This window comes from Haemaphysalis longicornis, unplaced genomic scaffold (genome assembly GCF_048455015.1).
Source record: "Haemaphysalis longicornis isolate Haplotype H1 unplaced genomic scaffold, Haemaphysalis longicornis Haplotype H1 scaffold_6, whole genome shotgun sequence".
In the NCBI taxonomy this organism is placed as follows: Eukaryota; Metazoa; Arthropoda; class Arachnida; order Ixodida; family Ixodidae; genus Haemaphysalis; species Haemaphysalis longicornis.
This window is the reverse complement of record NW_027526407.1, coordinates 208,079,784-208,107,275: the sequence shown is the minus strand read 5'-3', so window position 1 is coordinate 208,107,275 and position 27,492 is coordinate 208,079,784. Positions and strand designations below refer to the sequence as shown.

At 44.1% G+C, this 27,492-nt stretch overlaps 1 protein-coding gene across 1 annotated transcript in view; it reads left to right on the top strand.

Moving 5' to 3' along the window:
• Positions 1-27,492, top strand: part of LOC144141318 (oxygen-dependent choline dehydrogenase-like) — a 145,585-nt gene that overhangs the window by 74,531 nt on the left and 43,562 nt on the right. Inside the window, exons 8-9 of the mRNA XM_077672890.1 lie at positions 19,327-19,471; positions 20,196-20,359. Coding sequence (XP_077529016.1) covers positions 19,327-19,471; positions 20,196-20,359 — 309 coding nt within the window. The remainder of the gene's footprint in view (positions 1-19,326; positions 19,472-20,195; positions 20,360-27,492) is intronic.

The window sequence follows — 27,492 nt, the reverse complement described above, 5'->3', positions numbered from 1 at the left end:
CTGCTTCCTTACTGCAAAGCTTCCACTCCTAGTATTTACTAAGCTCAGCATACATGACTTAGCTATCAGATGATCTAAAAGTCCGAGAGAGAAACAAAAAAAGGCTATCACTTTCTTGTGCACTGCCTCTTAACTACAAAGCATGCACTGGGATTGAGCATCCTGCTAGTATTCACTAAATTCACTGTACATGACTTAAAAAGCTATCACATTATCTAATAGTCCGTTGCAGAAAAGAAAATTTATTCTTGGGCACAGCTTCTTAAATGCAAAGTGTGCACTCGTAGTATTCACTAAGCTAAGCATACATGACTTAGACAGCTATGAGATTATCTAACAGTCCGATGCATGAAAGAAAAAAGGCTATCTCTTTCATGTCCACTGCTTCCTTACTGCAAAGCTTCCACTCCTAGTATTTACTAAGCTCAGCATACATGACTTAGCTATCAGATGATCTAAAAGTCCGAGAGAGAAACAAAAAAAGGCTATCACTTTCTTGTGCACTGCCTCTTAACTTCAATGCATGCACTGGGATTGAGCATCTTGCTAGTATTCACTAAATTCACTGTACATGACTTAAACAGCTATCACAATATCTAATAGTCCGATGCAGAAAAGAAAATTTATTCTTGTGCACAGCTTCCTAAATGCAAAGTGTGCACTCGTAGTATTCACTAAGCTAAGCATACATGACTTAGACAGCTATGGGATTATCTAACAGTCCGATGCATGAAAGAAAAAAGGCTATCTCTTTCATGTCCACTGCTTCCTTACTGCAAAGCTTCCACTCCTAGTATTTACTAAGCTCAGCATACATGACTTAGCTATCAGATGATCTAAAAGTCCGAGAGAGAAACAAAAAAAGGCTATCACTTTCTTGTGCACTGCCTCTTAACTACAAAGCATGCACTGGGATTGAGCATCCTGCTAGTATTCGCTAAACTCCCTGTACATGACTTAAACAGCTATCAGATTATCTAATAGTCCCATGCAGAAAAGAAAGATTATTCTTGTGCACAGTTTTCTTAAATGCAAAGTGTGCACCCGTAGTATTCACTAAGCTCAGCAAACATGAATTAGATAGCTATCAGGTTATTTAATAGTCCGATGCATGAAAGAAAAAAGGCTATCTCTTTCATGTCCACTGCTTCCTTACTGCAAAGCTTCCACTCCTAGTATTTACTAAGCTCAGCATACATGACTTAGCTATCAGATGATCTAAAAGTCCGAGAGAGAAACAAAAAAAGGCTCTCACTTTCTTGTGCACTGCCTCTTAACTACAAAGCATGCACTGGGATTGAGCATCCTGCTAGTATTCACTAAATTCACTGTACATGACTTAAAGAGCTATCACATTATCTAATAGTCCGATGCAGAAAAGAAAATTTATTCTTGTGCACAGCTTCTTAAATGCAAAGTGTGCACTCGTAGTATTCACTAAGCTAAGCATACATGACTTAGACAGCTATGAGATTATCTAACAGTCCGATGCATGAAAGAAAAAAGGCTATCTCTTTCATGTCCACTGCTTCCTTACTGCAAAGCTTCCACTCCTAGTATTTACTAAGCTCAGCATACATGACTTAGCTATCAGATGATCTAAAAGTCCGAGAGAGAAACAAAAAAAGGCTATCACTTTCTTGTGCACTGCCTCTTAACTTCAATGCATGCACTGGGATTGAGCATCTTGCTAGTATTCACTAAATTCACTGTACATGACTTAAACAGCTATCACATTATCTAATAGTCCGATGCAGAAAAGAAAATTTATTCTTGTGCACAGCTTCTTAAATGCAAAGTGTGCACTCGTAGTATTCACTAAGCTAAGCATACATGACTTAGACAGCTATGAGATTATCTAACAGTCCGATGCATGAAAGAAAAAAGGCTATCTCTTTCATGTCCACTGCTTCCTTACTGCAAAGCTTCCACTCCTAGTATTTACTAAGCTCAGCATACATGACTTAGCTATCAGATGATCTAAAAGTCCGAGAGAGAAACAAAAAAAGGCTATCCCTTTCTTGTGCACTGCCTCTTAACTTCAATGCATGCACTGGGATTGAGCATCCTGCTAGTATTCGCTAAACTCCCTGTACATGACTTAAAAAGCTATCACATTATCTAATAGTCCGATGCAGAAAAGAAAATTTATTCTTGGGCACAGCTTCTTAAATGCAAAGTGTGCACTCGTAGTATTCAATAAGCTAAGCATACATGACTTAGACAGCTATGAGATTATCTAACAGTCCGATGCATGAAAGAAAAAAAGGCTATCTCTTTCATGTCCACTGCTTCCTTACTGCAAAGCTTCCACTCCTAGTATTTACTAAGCTCAGCATACATGACTTAGCTATCAGATGATCTAAAAGTCCGAGAGAGAAACAAAAAAAGGCTATCCCTTTCTTGTGCACTGCCTCTTAACTTCAATGCATGCACTGGGATTGAGCATCCTGCTAGTATTCGCTAAACTCCCTGTACATGACTTAAAAAGCTATCACATTATCTAATAGTCCGATGCAGAAAAGAAAATTTATTCTTGGGCACAGCTTCTTAAATGCAAAGTGTGCACTCGTAGTATTCACTAAGCTAAGCATACATGACTTAGACAGCTATGAGATTATCTAACAGTCCGATGCATGAAAGAAAAAAGGCTATCTCTTTCATGTCCACTGCTTCCTTACTGCAAAGCTTCCACTCCTGGTATTTACTAAGCTCAGCATACATGACTTAGCTATCAGATGATCTAAAAGTCCGAGAGAGAAACAGAAAAGGCTATCACTTTCTTGTGCACTGCCTCTTAACTTCAATGCATGCACTGGGATTGAGCATCTTGCTAGTATTCACTAAATTCACTGTACATGACTTAAACAGCTATCACATTATCTAATAGTCCGATGCAGAAAAGAAAATTTATTCTTGTGCACAGCTTCTTAAATGCAAAGTGTGCACTCGTAGTATTCACTAAGCTAAGCATACATGACTTACTCAGCTATGAGATTATCTAACAGTCCGATGCATGAAAGAAAAAAGGCTATCTCTTTCATGCCCACTGCTTCCTTACTGCAAAGCTTCCACTCCTAGTATTTACTAAGCTCAGCATACATGACTTAGCTATCAGATGATCTAAAAGTCCGAGAGAGAAACAAAAAAAGGCTATCACTTTCTTGTGCACTGCCTCTTAACTTCAATGCATGCACTGGGATTGAGCATCTTGCTAGTATTCACTAAACTCCCTGTACATGACTTAAACAGCTATCACATTATCTAATAGTCCCATGCAGAAAAGAAAGATTATTCTTGTGCACAGTTTTCTTAAATGCAAAGTGTGCACCCGTAGTATTCACTAAGCTCAGCAAACATGAATTAGATAGCTATCAGGTTATTTAATAGTCCGATGCATGAAAGAAAAAAGGCTATCTCTTTCATGTCCACTGCTTCCTTACTGCAAAGCTTCCACTCCTAGTATTTACTAAGCTCAGCATACATGACTTAGCTATCAGATGATCTAAAAGTCCGAGAGAGAAACAAAAAAAGGCTATCACTTTCTTGTGCACTGCCTCTTAACTACAAAGCATGCACTGGGATTGAGCATCCTGCTAGTATTCACTAAATTCACTGTACATGACTTAAAAAGCTATCACATTATCTAATAGTCCGTTGCAGAAAAGAAAATTTATTCTTGGGCACAGCTTCTTAAATGCAAAGTGTGCACTCGTAGTATTCACTAAGCTAAGCATACATGACTTAGACAGCTATGAGATTATCTAACAGTCCGATGCATGAAAGAAAAAAGGCTATCTCTTTCATGTCCACTGCTTCCTTACTGCAAAGCTTCCACTCCTAGTATTTACTAAGCTCAGCATACATGACTTAGCTATCAGATGATCTAAAAGTCCGAGAGAGAAACAAAAAAAGGCTATCACTTTCTTGTGCACTGCCTCTTAACTTCAATGCATGCACTGGGATTGAGCATCTTGCTAGTATTCACTAAATTCACTGTACATGACTTAAACAGCTATCACATTATCTAATAGTCCGATGCAGAAAAGAAAATTTATTCTTGTGCACAGCTTCCTAAATGCAAAGTGTGCACTCGTAGTATTCACTAAGCTAAGCATACATGACTTAGACAGCTATGGGATTATCTAACAGTCCGATGCATGAAAGAAAAAAGGCTATCTCTTTGATGTCCACTGCTTCCTTACTGCAAAGCTTCCACTCCTAGTATTTACTAAGCTCAGCATACATGACTTAGCTATCAGATGATCTAAAAGTCCGAGAGAGAAACAAAAAAAGGCTATCACTTTCTTGTGCACTGCCTCTTAACTACAAAGCATGCACTGGGATTGAGCATCCTGCTAGTATTCGCTAAACTCCCTGTACATGACTTAAACAGCTATCAGATTATCTAATAGTCCCATGCAGAAAAGAAAGATTATTCTTGTGCACAGTTTTCTTAAATGCAAAGTGTGCACCCGTAGTATTCACTAAGCTCAGCAAACATGAATTAGATAGCTATCAGGTTATTTAATAGTCCGATGCATGAAAGAAAAAAGGCTATCTCTTTCATGTCCACTGCTTCCTTACTGCAAAGCTTCCACTCCTAGTATTTACTAAGCTCAGCATACATGACTTAGCTATCAGATGATCTAAAAGTCCGAGAGAGAAACAAAAAAAGGCTATCACTTTCTTGTGCACTGCCTCTTAACTACAAAGCATGCACTGGGATTGAGCATCCTGCTAGTATTCACTAAACTCCCTGTACATGACTTAAACAGCTATCAGATTATCTAATAGTCCCATGCAGAAAAGAAAGATTATTCTTGTGCACAGTTTTCTTAAATGCAAAGCGTGCACCCGTAGTATTCACTAAGCTCAGCAAACATGAATTAGACAGCTATCAGGTTATTTAATAGTCCGATGCATGAAAGAAAAAAGGCTATCTCTTTCATGTCCACTGCTTCCTTACTGCAAAGCTTCCACTCCTAGTATTTACTAAGCTCAGCATACATGACTTAGCTATCAGATGATCTAAAAGTCCGAGAGAGAAACAAAAAAAGGCTATCACTTTCTTGTGCACTGCCTCTTAACTACAAAGCATGCACTGGGATTGAGCATCCTGCTAGTATTCATTAAAGTCACTGTACATGACTTAAAAAGCTATCACATTATCTAATAGTCCGATGCAGAAAAGAAAATTTATTCTTGGGCACAGCTTCTTAAATGCAAAGTGTGCACTCGTAGTATTCACTAAGCTAAGCATACATGACTTAGACAGCTATGAGATTATCTAACAGTCCGATGCATGAAAGAAAAAAGGCTATCTCTTTCATGTCCACTGCTTCCTTACTGCAAAGCTTCCACTCCTAGTATTTACTAAGCTCAGCATACATGACTTAGCTATCAGATGATCTAAAAGTCCGAGAGAGAAACAAAAAAAGGCTATCACTTTCTTGTGCACTGCCTCTTAACTACAAAGCATGCACTGGGATTGAGCATCCTGCTAGTATTCGCTAAACTCCCTGTACATGACTTAAACAGCTATCAGATTATCTAATAGTCCCATGCAGAAAAGAAAGATTATTCTTGTGCACAGTTTTCTTAAATGCAAAGTGTGCACCCGTAGTATTCACTAAGCTCAGCAAACATGAATTAGATAGCTATCAGGTTATTTATTAGTCCGATGCATGAAAGAAAAAAGGCTATCTCTTTCATGTCCACTGCTTCCTTACTGCAAAGCTTCCACTCCTAGTATTTACTAAGCTCAGCATACATGACTTAGCTATCAGATGATCTAAAAGCCCGAGAGAGAAACAAAAAAAGGCTATCACTTTCTTGTGCACTGCCTCTTAACTACAAAGCATGCACTGGGATTGAGCATCCTGCTAGTATTCACTAAACTCCCTGTACATGACTTAAACAGCTATCAGATTATCTAATAGTCCCATGCAGAAAAGAAAGATTATTCTTGTGCACAGTTTTCTTAAATGCAAAGTGTGCACCCGTAGTATTCACTAAGCTCAGCAAACATGAATTAGATAGCTATCAGGTTATTTAATAGTCCGATGCATGAAAGAAAAAAGGCTATCTCTTTCATGTCCACTGCTTCCTTACTGCAAAGCTTCCACTCCTAGTATTTACTAAGCTCAGCATACATGACTTAGCTATCAGATGATCTAAAAGTCCGAGAGAGAAACAAAAAAAGGCTATCACTTTCTTGTGCACTGCCTCTTAACTACAAAGCATGCACTGGGATTGAGCATCCTGCTAGTATTCATTAAATTCACTGTACATGACTTAAAAAGCTATCACATTATCTAATAGTCCGATGCAGAAAAGAAAATTTATTCTTGGGCACAGCTTCTTAAATGCAAAGTGTGCACTCGTAGTATTCACTAAGCTAAGCATACATGACTTAGACAGCTATGAGATTATCTAACAGTCCGATGCATGAAAGAAAAAAGGCTATCTCTTTCATGTCCACTGCTTCCTTACTGCAAAGCTTCCACTCCTAGTATTTACTAAGCTCAGCATACATGACTTAGCTATCAGATGATCTAAAAGTCCGAGAGAGAAACAAAAAAAGGCTATCACTTTCTTGTGCACTGCCTCTTAACTACAAAGCATGCACTGGGATTGAGCATCCTGCTAGTATTCGCTAAACTCCCTGTACATGACTTAAACAGCTATCAGATTATCTAATAGTCCCATGCAGAAAAGAAAGATTATTCTTGTGCACAGTTTTCTTAAATGCAAAGTGTGCACCCGTAGTATTCACTAAGCTCAGCAAACATGAATTAGATAGCTATCAGGTTATTTATTAGTCCGATGCATGAAAGAAAAAAGGCTATCTCTTTCGTGTCCACTGCTTCCTTACTGCAAAGCTTCCACTCCTAGTATTTACTAAGCTCAGCATACATGACTTAGCTATCAGATGATCTAAAAGTCCGAGAGAGAAACAAAAAAAGGCTATCACTTTCTTGTGCACTGCCTCTTAACTACAAAGCATGCACTGGGATTGAGCATCCTGCTAGTATTCACTAACTTCACTGTACATGACTTAAAAAGCTATCACATTATCTAATAGTCCGATGCAGAAAAGAAAATTTATTCTTGGGCACAGCTTCTTAAATGCAAAGTGTGCACTCGTAGTATTCACTAAGCTAAGCATACATGACTTAGACAGCTATGAGATTATCTAACAGTCCGATGCATGAAAGAAAAAAGGCTATCTCTTTCATGTCCACTGCTTCCTTACTGCAAAGCTTCCACTCCTAGTATTTACTAAGCTTAGCATACATGACTTAGCTATCAGATGATCTAAAAGTCCGAGAGAGAAACAAAAAAAGGCTATCACTTTCTTGTGCACTGCCTCTTAACTTCAATGCATGCACTGGGATTGAGCATCCTGCTAGTATTCACTAAATTCACTGTACATGACCTAAAAAGCTATCAGATTATCTAATAGTCCCATGCAGAAAAGAAAGATTATTCTTGTGCACAGTTTTCTTACATGCAAAGTGTGCACCCGTAGTATTCACTAAGCTCAGCAAACATGAATTAGATAGCTATCAGGTTATTTAATAGTCCGATGCATGAAAGAAAAAAGGCTATCTCTTTCATGTCCACTGCTTCCTTACTGCAAAGCTTCCACTCCTAGTATTTACTAAGCTCAGCATACATGACTTAGCTATCAGATGATCTAAAAGTCCGAGAGAGAAACAAAAAAAGGCTATCACTTTCTTGTGCACTGCCTCTTAACTACAAAACATGCACTGGGATTGAGCATCCTGCTAGTATTCGCTAAACTCCCTGTACATGACTTAAACAGCTATCAGATTATCTAATAGTCCCATGCAGAAAAGAAAGATTATTCTTGTATACAGTTTTCTTAAATGCAAAGTGTGCACCCGTAGTATTCACTAAGCTCAGCAAACATGAATTAGATAGCTATCAGGTTATTTAATAGTCCGATGCATGAAAGAAAAAAGGCTATCTCTTTCATGTCCACTGCTTCCTTACTGCAAAGCTTCCACTCCTAGTATTTACTAAGCTCAGCATACATGACTTAGCTATCAGATGATCTAAAAGTCCGAGAGAGAAACAAAAAAAGGCTATCACTTTCTTGTGCACTGCCTCTTAACTACAAAGCATGCACTGGGATTGAGCATCCTGCTAGTATTCACTAAATTCACTGTACATGACTTAAAAAGCTATCACATTATCTAATAGTCCGATGCAGAAAAGAAAATTTATTCTTGGGCACAGCTTCTTAAATGCAAAGTGTGCACTCGTAGTATTCACTAAGCTAAGCATACATGACTTAGACAGCTATGAGATTATCTAACAGTCCGATGCATGAAAGAAAAAAGGCTATCTCTTTCATGTCCACTGCTTCCTTACTGCAAAGCTTCCACTCTTAGTATTTACTAAGCTCAGCATACATGACTTAGCTATCAGATGATCTAAAAGTCCGAGAGAGAAACAAAAAAAGGCTATCACTTTCTTGTGCACTGCCTCTTAACTTCAATGCATGCACTGGGATTGAGCATCTTGCTAGTATTCACTAAATTCACTGTACATGACCTAAAAAGCTATCACATTATCTAATAGTCCGATGCAGAAAAGAAAATTTATTCTTGTGCACAGCTTCTTAAATGCAAAGTGTGCACTCGTAGTACTCACTAAGCTAAACATACATGACTTAGACAGCTATGAGATTATCTAACAGTCCGATGCATGAGAGAAAAAAGGCTATCTCTTTCATGTCCACTGCTTCCTTACTGCAAAGCTTCCACTCCTAGTATTTACTAAGCTCAGCATACATGACTTAGCTATCAGATGATCTAAAAGTCCCAGAGAGAAACAAAAAAAGGCTATCACTTTCTTGTGCACTGCCTCTTAACTACAAAGCATGCACTGGGATTGAGCATCCTGCTAGTATTCGCTAAACTCCCTGTACATGACTTAAACAGCTATCAGATTATCTAATAGTCCCATGCAGAAAAGAAAGATTATTCTTGTGCACAGTTTTCTTAAATGCAAAGTGTGCACCCGTAGTATTCACTAAGCTCAGCAAACATGAATTAGATAGCTATCAGGTTATTTATTAGTCCGATGCATGAAAGAAAAAAGGCTATCTCTTTCATGTCCACTGCTTCCTTACTGCAAAGCTTCCACTCCTAGTATTTACTAAGCTCAGCATACATGACTTAGCTATCAGATGATCTAAAAGTCCGAGAGAGAAACAAAAAAAGGCTATCACTTTCTTGTGCACTGCCTCTTAACTACAAAGCATGCACTGGGATTGAGCATCCTGCTAGTATTCACTAAACTCCCTGTACATGACTTAAACAGCTATCAGATTATCTAATAGTCCCATGCAGAAAAGAAAGATTATTCTTGTGCACAGTTTTCTTAAATGCAAAGCGTGCACCCGTAGTATTCACTAAGCTCAGCAAACATGAATTAGACAGCTATCAGGTTATTTAATAGTCCGATGCATGAAAGAAAAAAGGCTATCTCTTTCATGTCCACTGCTTCCTTACTGCAAAGCTTCCACTCCTAGTATTTACTAAGCTCAGCATACATGACTTAGCTATCAGATGATCTAAAAGTCCGAGAGAGAAACAAAAAAAGGCTATCACTTTCTTGTGCACTGCCTCTTAACTACAAAGCATGCACTGGGATTGAGCATCCTGCTAGTATTCATTAAAGTCACTGTACATGACTTAAAAAGCTATCACATTATCTAATAGTCCGATGCAGAAAAGAAAATTTATTCTTGGGCACAGCTTCTTAAATGCAAAGTGTGCACTCGTAGTATTCACTAAGCTAAGCATACATGACTTAGACAGCTATGAGATTATCTAACAGTCCGATGCATGAAAGAAAAAAGGCTATCTCTTTCATGTCCACTGCTTCCTTACTGCAAAGCTTCCACTCCTAGTATTTACTAAGCTCAGCATACATGACTTAGCTATCAGATGATCTAAAAGTCCGAGAGAGAAACAAAAAAAGGCTATCACTTTCTTGTGCACTGCCTCTTAACTACAAAGCATGCACTGGGATTGAGCATCCTGCTAGTATTCGCTAAACTCCCTGTACATGACTTAAACAGCTATCAGATTATCTAATAGTCCCATGCAGAAAAGAAAGATTATTCTTGTGCACAGTTTTCTTAAATGCAAAGTGTGCACCCGTAGTATTCACTAAGCTCAGCAAACATGAATTAGATAGCTATCAGGTTATTTATTAGTCCGATGCATGAAAGAAAAAAGGCTATCTCTTTCATGTCCACTGCTTCCTTACTGCAAAGCTTCCACTCCTAGTATTTACTAAGCTCAGCATACATGACTTAGCTATCAGATGATCTAAAAGCCCGAGAGAGAAACAAAAAAAGGCTATCACTTTCTTGTGCACTGCCTCTTAACTACAAAGCATGCACTGGGATTGAGCATCCTGCTAGTATTCACTAAACTCCCTGTACATGACTTAAACAGCTATCAGATTATCTAATAGTCCCATGCAGAAAAGAAAGATTATTCTTGTGCACAGTTTTCTTAAATGCAAAGTGTGCACCCGTAGTATTCACTAAGCTCAGCAAACATGAATTAGATAGCTATCAGGTTATTTAATAGTCCGATGCATGAAAGAAAAAAGGCTATCTCTTTCATGTCCACTGCTTCCTTACTGCAAAGCTTCCACTCCTAGTATTTACTAAGCTCAGCATACATGACTTAGCTATCAGATGATCTAAAAGTCCGAGAGAGAAACAAAAAAAGGCTATCACTTTCTTGTGCACTGCCTCTTAACTACAAAGCATGCACTGGGATTGAGCATCCTGCTAGTATTCATTAAATTCACTGTACATGACTTAAAAAGCTATCACATTATCTAATAGTCCGATGCAGAAAAGAAAATTTATTCTTGGGCACAGCTTCTTAAATGCAAAGTGTGCACTCGTAGTATTCACTAAGCTAAGCATACATGACTTAGACAGCTATGAGATTATCTAACAGTCCGATGCATGAAAGAAAAAAGGCTATCTCTTTCATGTCCACTGCTTCCTTACTGCAAAGCTTCCACTCCTAGTATTTACTAAGCTCAGCATACATGACTTAGCTATCAGATGATCTAAAAGTCCGAGAGAGAAACAAAAAAAGGCTATCACTTTCTTGTGCACTGCCTCTTAACTACAAAGCATGCACTGGGATTGAGCATCCTGCTAGTATTCGCTAAACTCCCTGTACATGACTTAAACAGCTATCAGATTATCTAATAGTCCCATGCAGAAAAGAAAGATTATTCTTGTGCACAGTTTTCTTAAATGCAAAGTGTGCACCCGTAGTATTCACTAAGCTCAGCAAACATGAATTAGATAGCTATCAGGTTATTTATTAGTCCGATGCATGAAAGAAAAAAGGCTATCTCTTTCATGTCCACTGCTTCCTTACTGCAAAGCTTCCACTCCTAGTATTTACTAAGCTCAGCATACATGACTTAGCTATCAGATGATCTAAAAGTCCGAGAGAGAAACAAAAAAAGGCTATCACTTTCTTGTGCACTGCCTCTTAACTACAAAGCATGCACTGGGATTGAGCATCCTGCTAGTATTCACTAACTTCACTGTACATGACTTAAAAAGCTATCACATTATCTAATAGTCCGATGCAGAAAAGAAAATTTATTCTTGGGCACAGCTTCTTAAATGCAAAGTGTGCACTCGTAGTATTCACTAAGCTAAGCATACATGACTTAGACAGCTATGAGATTATCTAACAGTCCGATGCATGAAAGAAAAAAGGCTATCTCTTTCATGTCCACTGCTTCCTTACTGCAAAGCTTCCACTCCTAGTATTTACTAAGCTTAGCATACATGACTTAGCTATCAGATGATCTAAAAGTCCGAGAGAGAAACAAAAAAAGGCTATCACTTTCTTGTGCACTGCCTCTTAACTTCAATGCATGCACTGGGATTGAGCATCCTGCTAGTATTCACTAAATTCACTGTACATGACCTAAAAAGCTATCAGATTATCTAATAGTCCCATGCAGAAAAGAAAGATTATTCTTGTGCACAGTTTTCTTACATGCAAAGTGTGCACCCGTAGTATTCACTAAGCTCAGCAAACATGAATTAGATAGCTATCAGGTTATTTAATAGTCCGATGCATGAAAGAAAAAAGGCTATCTCTTTCATGTCCACTGCTTCCTTACTGCAAAGCTTCCACTCCTAGTATTTACTAAGCTCAGCATACATGACTTAGCTATCAGATGATCTAAAAGTCCGAGAGAGAAACAAAAAAAGGCTATCACTTTCTTGTGCACTGCCTCTTAACTACAAAACATGCACTGGGATTGAGCATCCTGCTAGTATTCGCTAAACTCCCTGTACATGACTTAAACAGCTATCAGATTATCTAATAGTCCCATGCAGAAAAGAAAGATTATTCTTGTATACAGTTTTCTTAAATGCAAAGTGTGCACCCGTAGTATTCACTAAGCTCAGCAAACATGAATTAGATAGCTATCAGGTTATTTAATAGTCCGATGCATGAAAGAAAAAAGGCTATCTCTTTCATGTCCACTGCTTCCTTACTGCAAAGCTTCCACTCCTAGTATTTACTAAGCTCAGCATACATGACTTAGCTATCAGATGATCTAAAAGTCCGAGAGAGAAACAAAAAAAGGCTATCACTTTCTTGTGCACTGCCTCTTAACTACAAAGCATGCACTGGGATTGAGCATCCTGCTAGTATTCACTAAATTCACTGTACATGACTTAAAAAGCTATCACATTATCTAATAGTCCGATGCAGAAAAGAAAATTTATTCTTGGGCACAGCTTCTTAAATGCAAAGTGTGCACTCGTAGTATTCACTAAGCTAAGCATACATGACTTAGACAGCTATGAGATTATCTAACAGTCCGATGCATGAAAGAAAAAAGGCTATCTCTTTCATGTCCACTGCTTCCTTACTGCAAAGCTTCCACTCTTAGTATTTACTAAGCTCAGCATACATGACTTAGCTATCAGATGATCTAAAAGTCCGAGAGAGAAACAAAAAAAGGCTATCACTTTCTTGTGCACTGCCTCTTAACTTCAATGCATGCACTGGGATTGAGCATCTTGCTAGTATTCACTAAATTCACTGTACATGACCTAAAAAGCTATCACATTATCTAATAGTCCGATGCAGAAAAGAAAATTTATTCTTGTGCACAGCTTCTTAAATGCAAAGTGTGCACTCGTAGTACTCACTAAGCTAAGCATACATGACTTAGACAGCTATGAGATTATCTAACAGTCCGATGCATGAGAGAAAAAAGGCTATCTCTTTCATGTCCACTGCTTCCTTACTGCAAAGCTTCCACTCCTAGTATTTACTAAGCTCAGCATACATGACTTAGCTATCAGATGATCTAAAAGTCCCAGAGAGAAACAAAAAAAGGCTATCACTTTCTTTTGCACTGCCTCTTAACTACAAAGCATGCACTGGGATTGAGCATCCTGCTAGTATTCACTAAACTCCCTGTACATGACTTAAACAGCTATCAGATTATCTAATAGTCCCATGCAGATAAGAAAGATTATTCTTGTGCACAGTTTTCTTAAATGCAAAGTGTGCACCCATAGTATTCACTAAGCTCAGCAAACATGAATTAGATAGCTATCAGGTTATTTAATAGTCCCATGCATGAAAGAAAAAAGGCTATCTCTTTCATGTCCACTGCTTCCTTACTGCAAAGCTTCCACTCCTAGTATTTACTAAGCTCAGCATACATGACTTAGCTATCAGATGATCTAAAAGTCCGAGAGAGAAACAAAAAAAGGCTATCACTTTCTTGTGCACTGCCTCTTAACTACAAAGCATGCACTGGGATTGAGCATCCTGCTAGTATTCACTAAACTCCCTGTACATGACTTAAACAGCTATCAGAATATCTAATAGTCCCATGCAGAAAAGAAAGATTATTCTTGTGCACAGTTTTCTTAAATGCAAAGTGTGCACCCGTAGTATTCACTAAGCTCAGCAAACATGAATTAGATAGCTATCAGGTTATTTAATAGTCACATGCATGAAAGAAAAAAAGGCTATCTCTTTCATGTCCACTGCTTCCTTACTGCAAAGCTTCCACTCCTAGTATTTACTAAGCTCAGCATACATGACTTAGCTATCAGATGATCTAAAAGTCCGAGAGAGAAACAAAAAAAGGCTATCACTTTCTTGTGCACTGCCTCTTAACTTCAATGCATGCACTGGGATTGAGCATCTTGCTAGTATTCACTAAATTCACTGTACATGACCTAAAAAGCTATCACATTATCTAATAGTCCGATGCAGAAAAGAAAATTTATTCTTGTGCACAGCTTCTTAAATGCAAAGTGTGCACTCGTAGTATTCACTAAGCTAAGCATACATGACTTAGACAGCTATGAGATTATCTAACAGTCCGATGCAAAAAACAAAAAAGGCTAACACTTTCTTGTGCACTGCTTCTTAACTGCAAAGCGTGCACTTGTAGTATTCACTAAGCTCAGCATACATGACTTAGACAGCTATCAGATCTCGTAGTATTCACTAAGCTGACCATACATGAATTAGACAGCTATCAGATTATCTAATAGACCGAGGCAGAAAGAAAAGAAGGCTATAACTTCCTTCTGCAGTGCTTCTGAACTGCAAAGCATGCACTGGGATTGAGCATCTTGCTAGTATTCACTAAGCTCAGTGCACATGACCTAAACAGCTATCAGATTATCTAATAGTCCGAGGCAGCACAGAAAAAAGGCTATCACCTTCTTGGACACTGCTTCTTAACTGCAAAGCATGCACTGGTATTGAGTACCTTGGTAGTATTCACTAAGATGAGCGTACATCACTTAGGTATCAGATTATCTTATAGTCCGATGAAGGAAAGAAAAAGAAGGCTATCACCTTTTTGTGCACTGCTTCTCAACTGCAAACCGCACACTCAGATTCAGAATCTGGCTATATTCACAAAGCTCAGCCTACATGACTTAGACAGCCACCAGATTTTCCCATATTCTGAGACAGAACAGAAAAAACGTCTATCAGCCTCTTGTGTACTGCTTCTCAACTGCAAAGCATGCACTGAGATTGAGCATCTTGCTAGTATTCACTAAGCTCCTCCTGCATGACGTAGGCAGCTATCAGATTATCTAATAGACCTTATGCAAAGTGCCGCCATATACCGGAAGAAAAACGAAACGAGCACGCGACGCCATGTTGGGGTATGGCGGTCGCGGGATTGCTTGGTACAGAGCGTGAGAGAGGCTTCCTGGGCTTGGCAATTGTTTTATATTCAAATTTAAGCGCAGCAAAATGAACGACGAGTTATCTGTGGACCTTTCTCTGTTGCCCACAATTTCGGGCGACTTCGTTAAGACGCATTATGCATCGAAGAAGCAGTCAGGGCGGCACCGGCAAGGAAGCTGTTGGGGGCTGTCGGTTTCTTCTCCTTTTTTTTGGCGGGCTGTCCTGAGGTTGAAATGGGGGAGGTGGGTGCTCCCGATGTAGCTATACGCTAAGGATTCTCTGGGAAGCAAAAGAAACCGGCAAAAGAAAAGAAATCATTTAACAAAATAAATTGAACGGAACAATTTTTTCAACCAATTAGCGGACAATCTTTCGCACTCTCCGGCCCCACCTGAGTCTGAATCCGCCCATAGCCCTCTTCCTAGTGATCCACGCTCCCGCCTTTTAGCCATGAAATCTCTTCTGAGAAGGGACACACGTGCCCTAATTCCCCCGTGTGTCTGCTCCCTCCCCCCTAATCTTTCCCGGGTGGAGGAAGTTTCTCTGACGAGGCTTCGGGCTGGGGTGGCTCTCACACCTTCAGTCACCTGGACTTGGAGACCCGCACCAGAAAATCCAGGAACATGTCCCAAGTGTCCGGCTTCGGCGGCTGAAGCTGATGTCAGTCATCTCTTGTGGACGTGCACAGGAACCAGAACAGCTCGGGACAGTGCGCTAAGAGTGGTTGGTCTTCGGTGGGATAAACCGGGGGACTTCAACCGGTGGGTGAACGAAGACCGCTACTGCAGGTCGCTGCTGAACTTTTTACATGAGACCGGACTCCATGCCTACCTCTAGACTTGTATAGGGTCATCAATTTCCTGACTACCTGTGCTTTTGTACCCGGTATTTTTATTCTACCTAATGCCCTATCTTTTCTTTATATGCCGCATGGCAAAAGTGCGAATTAAAAAAAAATTGAATACCTGGCATTTTTAACAGCGGAGCTGTTGTAGCTGGCCGTAATGTGTAGCGCGTAACACGTTAAACATTGCCAATAAATTACCAATAAATTTCCAATGAATACCTAATTTTCAATAAATTGCCCAGCGCTCGTGAGCGCGTGCCTCGCGGCAATCGCCGAGCGTCCCTAGCACACGCAAAGGCTTTAGCAAAAAAAAACTGCGAAAACCTGAAAGAGCGAGAAAATGCCGAGCACTCAGTGAGCACGTGCCTCGCGGCGACCGCTGAGCGTTCTTTCCTCGCGCCGTGACCCATAAAACTGGGTGCACACTGCCGCTTAAAAAATTCCGCTCGAAAAATTTGATATTCGGAAAATAGGCTACGGTCGAACAGCAAGCGACGAGCGGTAAATGACCGATACACGGAATTACTACGTACGTTACTTGCACTACTCATTGTGCGACGTGCAACTCTCGCGGATCCCTTATTTCTTGTAACGTTTGGCAAACGAAAGAATGCGTAGTGCTTGTATATAAGCCTATCGAGCGTCCAGAATAAAAAGAAAACACGGGTGCCCAAAGCACGAACGGCAGACTCAAAACTCTACCCGCACGATAAAGTACGAGCTTACCGATGCAGTGCGCCTTGACTACCAGCCGGGAGGAGTTCTCCGCGGCAAATACAGGGCTAGAAAATAGCTCCCTTTGGGGCTTTTTTAGTCATGCACATATTATTCGATTCGTGACTATGCATGCGATCCAGCTGTAATTATACTGCGCAAATAGACGTCGACACCCGCAAGCGACTTCGCGCAGGGCTGGATTCCTGCTTCCGTTGAGAAATAATAAAAAAAATGTGTACGCTATTTCCGTGGTCGTCGTAGTATCATCTTTGTGCACAGCAAGTTACACGGCAGTATTTGGGCATCTTGGACAACGATAAATGCCGACGTCCGCGTGGCTAACACCGGGCTATCATGCAGACAGCGGTATCCGGAGATCCGGGAATCCCTCAGCATGGCGGAAGCCCACACGGTTCCCGCAAGAGGGGGCCAGTTTTTGCATAAGGTCTATAATCCGAGGCAAACCATGAAAAAAGGGCTAACACATTCTTGTGCGCTGCTTCTAAATTTCAAAGCATGCACTCGGATTGAGCATCCGGCTAGTATTCACTAAGCTCAGCCTACAAACTTAAACAGCTATCAGGTTATCCCATAGTCTGAGACAGAAACAAAAAAATGCTACCACCTTGTTTGCACTGCTTCTTAACTGCAAACCATGCACTGGGATTGAGCATCTTGCCAGTATTCTCTGAGCTGAGCCTACATGACTCAGATTATCTCATAGTTTGAGACAGGAAAGAAAAAAGGCTGTAACCTTCTTGTGCACCGCTCCTAAAAAAGTAAGTGCACGTGCATTTCATGTCTTTCGACAATCATGCCCTCGTATCACCTAGATGGCATTGCTCTTGAATCAGCTTCATCATACAAATGACTCAGCCTTCGTATAAGAACCGGTCTTTCCTGGAAAAACATATTGATTTCATTACTAACAAAGCAAACTGAATGCTCAGGTATCTTAAACGGAACTTTCAGTCTGCTCCTTCATCTATCAAGCTACTTTTTTACAAATCTATTGTCCGCAGCCAATGCGAGTACGCCTAATCGATATGGGATCATCACGTAGACAGAGTTATTCATCAACTAGAAATGACACAAAACGGCTCTGCACGTTTCATTCTTTCGAACTATCAGCGAGCATACAGTTTGTCTACGCTGAAAATAAATTTGGCTCTGCCATTGCTTACCACGCGTTGTAAAATCGCTCGCCTCTGCCTTTTCCAGAAAATCTTTTATCATGATAGCCTTCTCGACTTTCTTAAAACCCCGCCGTCATATGTAACTGCACGTCTTGACCACTCCAACAAAGTTGGCCGACATTTATGCCATACAACTTTTTCTAAATCCTTTATCCCATCAACCTCAAAAGACTGGAACCACCTTCCCCGTGATATTGCTGCAATCATTCATTCCGAGTTATTTAAGGGTGCTGTTCATAATACCGTTGTGTAATCTTATTTTTAACAAAGTGGCGTGCCGTGGATAAACACCTTTGATGTTATTATGGTATGTACGCGAATTTTGAACAAATGTACAATGTCTATTGTTGCATATTTTGTATTTACGCTGCTACGTTTTGTTGTTGTATTTCGTAGCCCACTCCCCTCTTCAATGTATTCACACTGAGGGTATTCCCAAATAAACGAAAGCATGCACTGGCGGTGAGCATCTTGCAAGTATTCACTAAGCTCAGCCTACATGACTTGGACAGCTATCAGATTATCCCATAGTCCGAGACAGAAAAGTAAAAAATGATATCACCTCCTTGTGCACTGCTTCTTAACTTCAAAGCATGCGCTGGGATTGATCATCTTGCTACTATTCACTAAGCGCAGCGTACACGATTACACAGCTGTCAGATTATCGAATAGTCTGAGGCAGAAAAGAAACAAAAAAGCTTATCCAGCACTGCTTCTCAACTGAAAAGCATGTACAGGGGTTGAGCACCTTGCTAGTATCCACTATTCCATCCAGTATCCCGTCCGGTGTCGTGGACTAGTTAGGCGTTCATAAGTCTCCCTACACGTTGCCCACCGTGTTCAAGCACGCGGGCCCGGCGTATCTGTGAGCGGCAGGTTCTCCCCACTAACACGATAATCTAGTAGTGCACTTCAGTTTTTCGCCTTCTTTGTTGAACCAATGAATGCATGTGTACCTGAATGCCTTCCCGGCACGGAAGCACACATGGTTGTTTACTGTACGTGCCCGTGCCACTTAAACTGTAAAGACGTCTGGGTAGCCCGGATCTACTCCATCCGCTTTCCAATAATTCTTTAATGCGGTGAATTTCGCTACATCACCTGGAGCATGTCGTTACACTAAATTGGCGCATGTGGAAAGAAGTGCATGTCGCGTTAGCAATAAAAGAGGTCCCAAGTACGCACCCAGAAACAGACTGTCATGCAGCTGGGCAACAAACTTATAGGTCTATTCGAAGAAGGTAATCTGCCTGTCACTAGGATGTTCATGCCGTTGCCGCAGATCCCTGTGGTGGCAGACCTTCCTGTGGGCGAGAATCTGCAAGACCACGTCTTCGTGGGAGGCGTAGCTGCAACGGCAAAGAAGAGCTGCGAGGCCAAGCTCAACAGCGCCTCCATAGTCATCAACTACGCCTTCCGAAAGCAAGGTACGATGCACGCAGGGGCGGCAGGCCGTGTACGAGATTTCGGCGCACGTTAAAAATCCCCATGTGGTCAAAATTAATCCGGAGCCCTCCACTACGGCGCGCCTCATCGCCTGCGTTGCGTCGGCGCGTTAAACCCTAAAATCAATCAATCAAGGGGCTGCAGGCCGTACTCATCTCGCTATTCTCTCTCCCACGTGCCAATAGATGCTTTGGAATGTCGTTAAAGGGTCCGTGAAGGCAACAGGACACATTGTTCAGTTCGAAAGACTAGCTTTTGGTAACTCACTCATCTACACTCCAGCCCCAAGGGACCTTTTTTAAACCGAAAGGACTGACAATTAAAGTAAAACTTGCAAATTCCGCGTTACAGCAACTTACCGTGGGCCAGCACAAAAAAACGCAGTTATTATATAGTGTGCTATGCTTGCCATCTTTTAAATATTACGCCCCAACGGAACTAAAGGCGTCCACGGCGGCGTTTCACGGCGGCGTTTCACGGGTGCGGCAGATGAGATTGTCTGACATCACACAGATGTCGCCGGAAAGTGGCTGCGGAGTCGCCGCTGCTTCATCTGATTCCCTAGATGTCGTGATTATATATTTTGATGTTCGCGACAAGAACGGCATCACTGCTAAGCAAGACAAAGCAGTCTTTTTTAATCTTCATGGCCCCTTGAATATCGAGAAAGGAAAGCGAGTGCGGCGCTGTCGTCCGGCCACGCAGGGCCGCTGTCCATCCCGGCAGCAGTGGAGGCGGTGGCGTTCATGAGCACCGACTACGTGAACGCCAGCCTCGACTACCCGGACGTCGAAGTAGTGCTCCTGTCCGTGTCACCCGCTAGCGAGGAGGGCGAGCGATACCTGCTCGACACGGGGCTCACCAAGGAGGTAAGAGCTTGCAAAGCGGCCCGTAAACGAAGACAAGAACGATGGCGACGGGCCACCGCCTATTGTTTGCCCGAGAATTGTGTGAGTCGTCACGGGGGCCGTGAGGACAGAGCACAGTTGTGTTCAATTTTAAGGAACTGGCCTCTGGTGACCCACCCAGCTCCATGCCAGCCACCAACGAAGTTATTCAAGCGAAAACAACGTACGAACACGCAAGAAATATAAAAACTGCTACATTTTGTGCCACATTGACGTATTATGAGCATGAGTGAAGTATTAATGGGTTAATAATTTTGCTGAATGTTAGCATTCAAGTATTACGAAAAAAGGAGCTAGAAAAACCACTACCGTCACTTAGTACTACGGCTTAGGTCGTCGGCCCCCAGCTGAACATACAAGATTCTGTGACGCCACAGCGAAATCGGCGGAAATTGTCTGGGGAGTCGGCTCTGGTTCATGTGTTTTTAATATATCGTGATAAACTTGGTACTTTCTAATCTCTCGCCGGGTGTGCGCAAGTCGTCACCGCTATCTTTACGAAGGTGTCATTGAATCTGCGCGGGATGTGACTCTGGACAGCGAGGCCTTGGAAGGCCAGCGCCACAGGGCCTGCTCCGGGTACAAGCTTTTGGGGACCTGGACAGAGGACTCCACTCAAGTTTCTCCCTTTAATCCCTTCCGCATCCACAATAAACTCTCACAGAACCAAAGCCTTGGACAGAGTTACCGACGCTAGCTATCCTTAGAGGTCTGGAACGCATACGACCAGGAGCTCCAGTCTAAAACTACGTGCGTGCCTCTCTCACGCAAAGGACGGCCACCCTCTGATCAGGAAATCTCACACTGCCCGATATACAGCTTCCACCGTGCAGTACTCGCCAGGGATCCGTGATTTCTCCCCTGCTGTTTAACCTAGCGGCGGCTCATATACTGATCACCTTAAATCAGATACCAGAGTTGACGACATCACGCTCCGGGTCAAGGGAAGTAGGGATGCTCAACTTGAAGCCACCCTACAGGCTGGACCAACAGCCGTAGAAGAAGGCATGGCCTTGGCTAGCCTTCACTGTTCACCAGCCAAATCCGGACAATTAGACCCCCAACCCGAGAACTGTAGAGCCAGACGAGCCCATTCAATCGCGATACCGCTGGGAGGTACTCCCGTACCACGGTAATGCAAACAGCCATACTTGAACTGCCTCTACAACAGGACCGACGCAACACAAGGAAATTATCGGCTCATGTAGCGCAAATATTCGGGCTTCTTTGACGAATTTTAGCACGACGACATGGCCTCAAAATAATATCGGCTAAAACTAATGCAAGCGTTCCTAATAACTAGGATTACATATACGCTCCCGTATCTTAGCCTTGCGGAAACGAAGACTCGAAAAGGGGATTGCCTAATTTGGAAGGGTTGTCGAGCCGCTCTATATTTCCCGCCAGGAGCTTCCACCGGCAGGCTAGAGAGCACGGGCGTGTACAATTCCGCTTATCGAAGGACATCGTCCGAGGCAGATTGGCCACCTGACGCACAGTGCAGCCGGTAGAGCCCTCCTAGACAGCCTGCGCTCTGGCTACCTGCCCGGGGCAAAATCACTCATCGAAACCGTGACTAGAGGGGACATCACTATTCGGCCTGTTCTTTGAAACATGCACCCTCAATATCATTCCCTAAGAAGGGCGCAACGAGCACGTGCATGCGTTAACTGCAAAATACCAACTGAAATTTGAAACAGCACAAAAAGACGGGACAAAAATAGACGACACATGGCGCTGACTAGGAACTGGTCGGTTTATTCAACGGCTTGTGAAATATTGTCACGGAGCCAAGGACGACGCAGTTGTCTTGCAGGAGAAACAAGTTTATTGGAGCGAACTTGTGCTCCCCTAACAACTCTAAAGAATACAGAGGCGGCGAAGCAGTGGTCAACAAAGTGACTTGCCCAGGCGAGCGTAGTCGAACCGAATGCCGCGGGGTCTGCTCTGCAGGCTTTTATCTTTCGGTGCGGGGTTTCTAGAACCGTCTATTCATATCCGGAACATTGTAGATGACAGATTATTCTTGGCTAGCGACGTTAGGGCGAAACAGTCGCTGGCAGTCACGGCAGCTCCGGACGTAGTGGGTGACGGCGGATTCAAGGCGGGGCCAGTAGTACTTCATCTTGGTTTTCCCAATTGTGCGAGCTGTGCCGAGATTTCCGGAAGACGAGTCGTCGTGGCACGCTTCCAGAATTTCAGCACGAAGATCTGTCGGTATGACCAGAAGGTAATTCGCTCTCATTCCGGGGCTCACATTCTTCTTCACGAGGACACAGTTTTTCAGGCTGAATTCAGGTAAGTTGCGTTTAAAGGCCCTGGGCACGGCGACGTTGCATACTTCCAGGTAGTCGATCATGACGCGTAACTCGGGATTGGCACGCTGTCGGGCGGCTAGATCGCTCTCCGAATGTGATAGCCCGTGCGGCATAAAAATAAAGAATGCCAGACGTGCTTGGAACGCAGATAACACAGTCGGGCGTGGCCCGGCAGTAAAAACAAACAATAAATAAACAAACCCATACATGGTTCACGGCATTTCCCCCCCTGTACGAGTGCATCTACCCGATGCTAAAATAAAAGACAGTCCAAACAAACAACAAAAAAAAGTCCGTCATCTTGAGAAGTAAGGTTTCAAGCGAACCACGTGGACGACTTCGGGCCGCGTGCGTCGTCGTGATGTTAAGGAATCGCCATCGGGGATCACCTCGTAAGTAAGTTTGCCGACACGTCGTAGAATTGGTAGGGTCCGAAATACCGTCTCAGAAGCTTCTCACTGAGTCCGCATCGTCGGATGGGAGTCCAAACCCAAACACGGTCCCCTGGGTGGTATTCGACGTCTCGGCGTCGGAGGTTGTAGCGCCCGTCATCCACCAGCTCCTGGTCCGTTGTACGAACTCGAGCGAGCTGGCGGGCCACCTGCGCACGCTGAAGGTATCCTTGGACGTCGGGGTTGAGGTGGTCGTCTTCTACATGCGCAAGCATGGGGTCAAGCATTGTAGTCGGCAGTCCTCCGTAGACAAGCCGGAACGGCTTCATTTGCGTAGTTTCCTGAATAGCCGTGTTGTACGCAAACGTGACATACGGCAGCACTGCGTCCCACGTTTTATGTTCAACGTTGACGTACATTGACAGCATTTCCGCGATCATCTTATTTAGACGTTCCGTTAGTCCGTTCATTTGGGGGTGGTACGCCATCGTTCTTCGGTAATCCGTGTTGCTGTAGCGTAAGATTCTTTACATGAGCTCCGCAGTGAATGCTGTTCCGCGGTCCGTGTTTAGGACTTCAGGGGCTACATGTCGCAGAACAACTTGGTTTATAAAGAACTTTGCGACTTCTTGCGCAGTCCCCCTCGGAAGAGCGGCGGTCTCAGCGTAGCGCGTCATGTAGTCTGTTGCTACAACAATCCACTTGTTCTGTGATTGTGACGTAGGGAACGGGCCCAGACGGTCCATTCCAATCTGTTGAAAGGGCTTCGATGGGACGGCGATTGGTTGTAGAAAGCCGGCGGGTCTTGTCGGCGGCGTTTTTCGTCGCTGGCAGTCACGGCAGCTCCGGACGTAGTGGGTGACGGCGGATGCAAGGCGGGACCAGTAGTACTTCATCTTGATTTTCCCAATTGTGCGAGCTGTGCCGAGATGTCCGGAAGACGAGTCGTCGTGGCGCGCTTCCAGAATTTCAGCACGAAGATCTGTCGGGATGACCAGAAGGTAATTCGCTCTCATTCCGGGGCTGACATTCTTCTTCACGAGGACGCAGTTTTTCAGGCTGAATGCAGGTAAGTTGCGTTTAAAGGCCCTGGCCACGGCGACGTTGCATACTTCCAGGTAGTCGATGATGACGCGTAACTCGGGATTGGCACGCTGTTGGGCGGCTAGATCGCTCTCAGCCACGACTCCGAAGAACGCGCTGTCTTCATCGGAGTCTTGTGGTGGTGGGTAGACGGGGGCGCGGGACAGGCAGTCGGCATCGGAGTGTTTCCTCCCGGATTTATAAACGACTGTAACGTCGAATTCTTGCAGGCGCAAGCTCCACCTACCAAGACGGCCAGAGGGGTCCTTCAAAGTTGCGAGCCAACACAGCGCATGGTGGTCTGTCACAACCTTGAACTGTCTTCCATACACGTATGGGAGAAATTTCGAAATGGCCGATATATTCGCGAGGCACACTTTCTCAGAGGCTGAGTAATTTCTTTCTTCCTCGGACAAACCACGGCTCGTATAGGCGATTACTATTTCGCACCCGCTTTGCTTTTGTACGGGGATGGCACCCAACCCTATATCACGGGCGTCCGTGTGCACTTCCGTTTCGGCGTTTTCGTCGAAATGCGCGAGCACAGACGGGCTTTGCAGGTGTTGTTGCAGCTGGCACAATGCTGTTTCTTGGGCATTTTCCCAGCTGAAAGGGGTGCTATCTTTCGTCAAGCAAGTGAGTGGCTCTGCAATGCGGGCGAAGTTTGCGACGAAGCGCCTGTAGTATGCGCATAGTCCGAGAAATCTCCGCACGCCCTTCTTATCTTTCTGTCTTGGGAAGTTCGCTATGGCGGAGGTTTTCGTCGGGTCAGGCGGGACTCCCGCGGCGTTGACGACACGGCCCAAAAACTTGAGTTCCTCGTACGCAAAGCGGCACTTTTCAGGCTTCAGCGTTAACCCCGTTGTACGGATAGCCTCGAGTACAGACTGCAACCTTGCAAAGTGTTCGTCGAAAGTCCGGGATAATACCACAACATCGTCGAAGTATACGAGGCAGGTGTGCCACTTCGGGCTGGCTAGCACCGTGTCCATGACTCGTTGAAACGTTTCTGGCGCCGTGCACAATCCAAACGGCACCACCTTGAACTCGTATAGGCTGTCCGGGGTAATAAATGCGTTCTTCTCTCGGTCTTTCTCGTCCACTTCAGTTTGCCAGTAGCCCGTCTTCAGTTCAATCGATGAGACGTACTTCGCGTGGCAGAGGTGGTCGAGGGCGTCGTCGATTCGGGGAGGGGGTACACATCGTTTTTGGTAATTTTGTTCAGTCGCCAGTAGTCAACGCAAAACCTTAATGTACAGTCTTTTTTCTTAACCAGTACGACCGGTGCAGCCCAGGGGCTTTTCGATGGCTGTGTAATGTCGTCGCTGAGCATGTCGTCGACTTGAGTCCGGATGGATTCCCTCTCATGTGAAGAGACGCGGTACGGTGACTGTCGGGTAGGTGGGGCTCCATCTTCGGTTAATATTCGGTGCTTCGCTAGAGGTGTCTGACGTAGTCTTGTGTTCGATGAAAAACAGTCTCTGTGGCGACGCAGCAAATCCAATAATTTGTTCCGTTCTTCTTGCGGTAACGCCGGATTCACGTCGAAGTGATACGGGAGCTTGAAGGTATCTTCTGGTGCCACCGCAATCACGTCACTTGCTTCTTGCGTTTCTTCGAGGAAAGCGATTGCAGCGCCCCTGTTCAAATGCTGGTATTCTTTGCTGAAATTAGTGACCAAACCTTGGGATTGGCGTTGCGTAAACCACGCAATGCGTCTTGCGACGGAGATACCGCGTCGAGGAGCAACCTCTGGTCACTCTCTACGATAGCGTTGACGTCAGGAACAGCATCTTCGCAGCAGACGGTGATCATCAAGCTTGCGCGGGGTGGCAGTGTGACATGATAATCGGCGATCCTTAAAGCAGCACGGTGTTCGGGGTTCGGATCCGGCGTCATGGAGTGATCGGAGGAAAAAGTTATGGACTTGGTCTGTAGATCAATTATTTCACCGTTGTCCGTCAAAGAGTCCATTCCGAGAAAAACGTCGCGGGAGCAGTTAGGCAGAACGAAGAACGCCGCAGGGTATGTTGTGCCGTCTATGGTGACGCGCGATGTGCACGTTCCACTTGGAGTCACTAGGTGGCCTCCTGCTGTGCGTATGTGCGGACCCTCCCATCTGGTCGCAACTTTCTTCCGCTTAGACGCAAATGGTCCGCTCATGAATGAGTAGTCGGCTGCCGTGTCTGAGGGCGACTACATCAAAGCCGTCGATGGACAGCTGAACGTCGGAACACCGACTTTCTCGAGTTCCGGGTGCGTCGTGGCGTCGTATCTCTGCTTGTACGTGTTGACAGTCGGGCACTATGCGTCGTCGTCTTCGTCGTATTCTCAGCGGCGGGTTCGGTCATGTCGGGTACGCGTCGCACCGTTTTCCTGTCGTCGTGTTCGGAAGTCACGTCAGGGTTAGATCGGGTCGTCGGTCTGAGGGCATGTCGTGAATCGTGGTCTTCGGTGAGTCCCTGCGTCGTTGGAGGGTTTTTATTTTTCCGCGGTCCTGCAACTTTACCTCCAGATGATGCTGCTTTTAGTTTCCCCCGCGTGTGCTGGGGGACCTTCCACGTGAGAAGCCAGCAGTGCTACGGCGGTTTTACTACTGTTACGGGTAGGGCGACAGTGAACTGTTGAATCGGGCTGGTCCTCGGTTGGTGTTGGACAGGGAGTCTTCGATCTCAGTAGGGCGCTGGCCGGGTCGGGGTCGTGGTGCGTCGACGAAGAAGCCTCGCAAACCGAGCCTCTTCTAGGGGCAGTGACGGTAGATGTGGTCGGCCTCTCCGCAGTGGTAGCACAGCGGATGATTGTCGGTCGTTCGCCACACCTGTCGGTCGTTCTTCCTTGGGGCGGGGGTTTGCACCACAGGTGGTCGGGCCGGCGACAGGGGGCGACGGTACGGAGCCTCGTTACGGTAGGGCGCACGTGCGCGAGGCCGACGAACAGCGGCCGCGTAGGACATGGCTTGTGGCTCGCGGGGTGCTTCTGACATCGTTGAGCTACCCAGCGCTTGCTGCACTTCTTCCCTAATCACATCGGTAAGGGTAGCGACTTGCGGCTGCGGTGGCGTGGGAGAAGTTTCCGCAGCTCCTTCCTCACTATTGCACGGACAGTCTCACGTAGGCTGTCTGCCGGAATCCCCATGCTGTCGACGTAGTTCGCATTGGCCGCGCCAACAAAGTTGCGGTCACACTGCTTAGTACGCATTTCAAGAGCCTTCTCAATTGCGCTGGCTTCGGTCACAAATTCGGCGACGGTTTTGGGCGGGTTGCGGACAAGTCCAGCAAACAATTCCTCCTTCACACCGCGC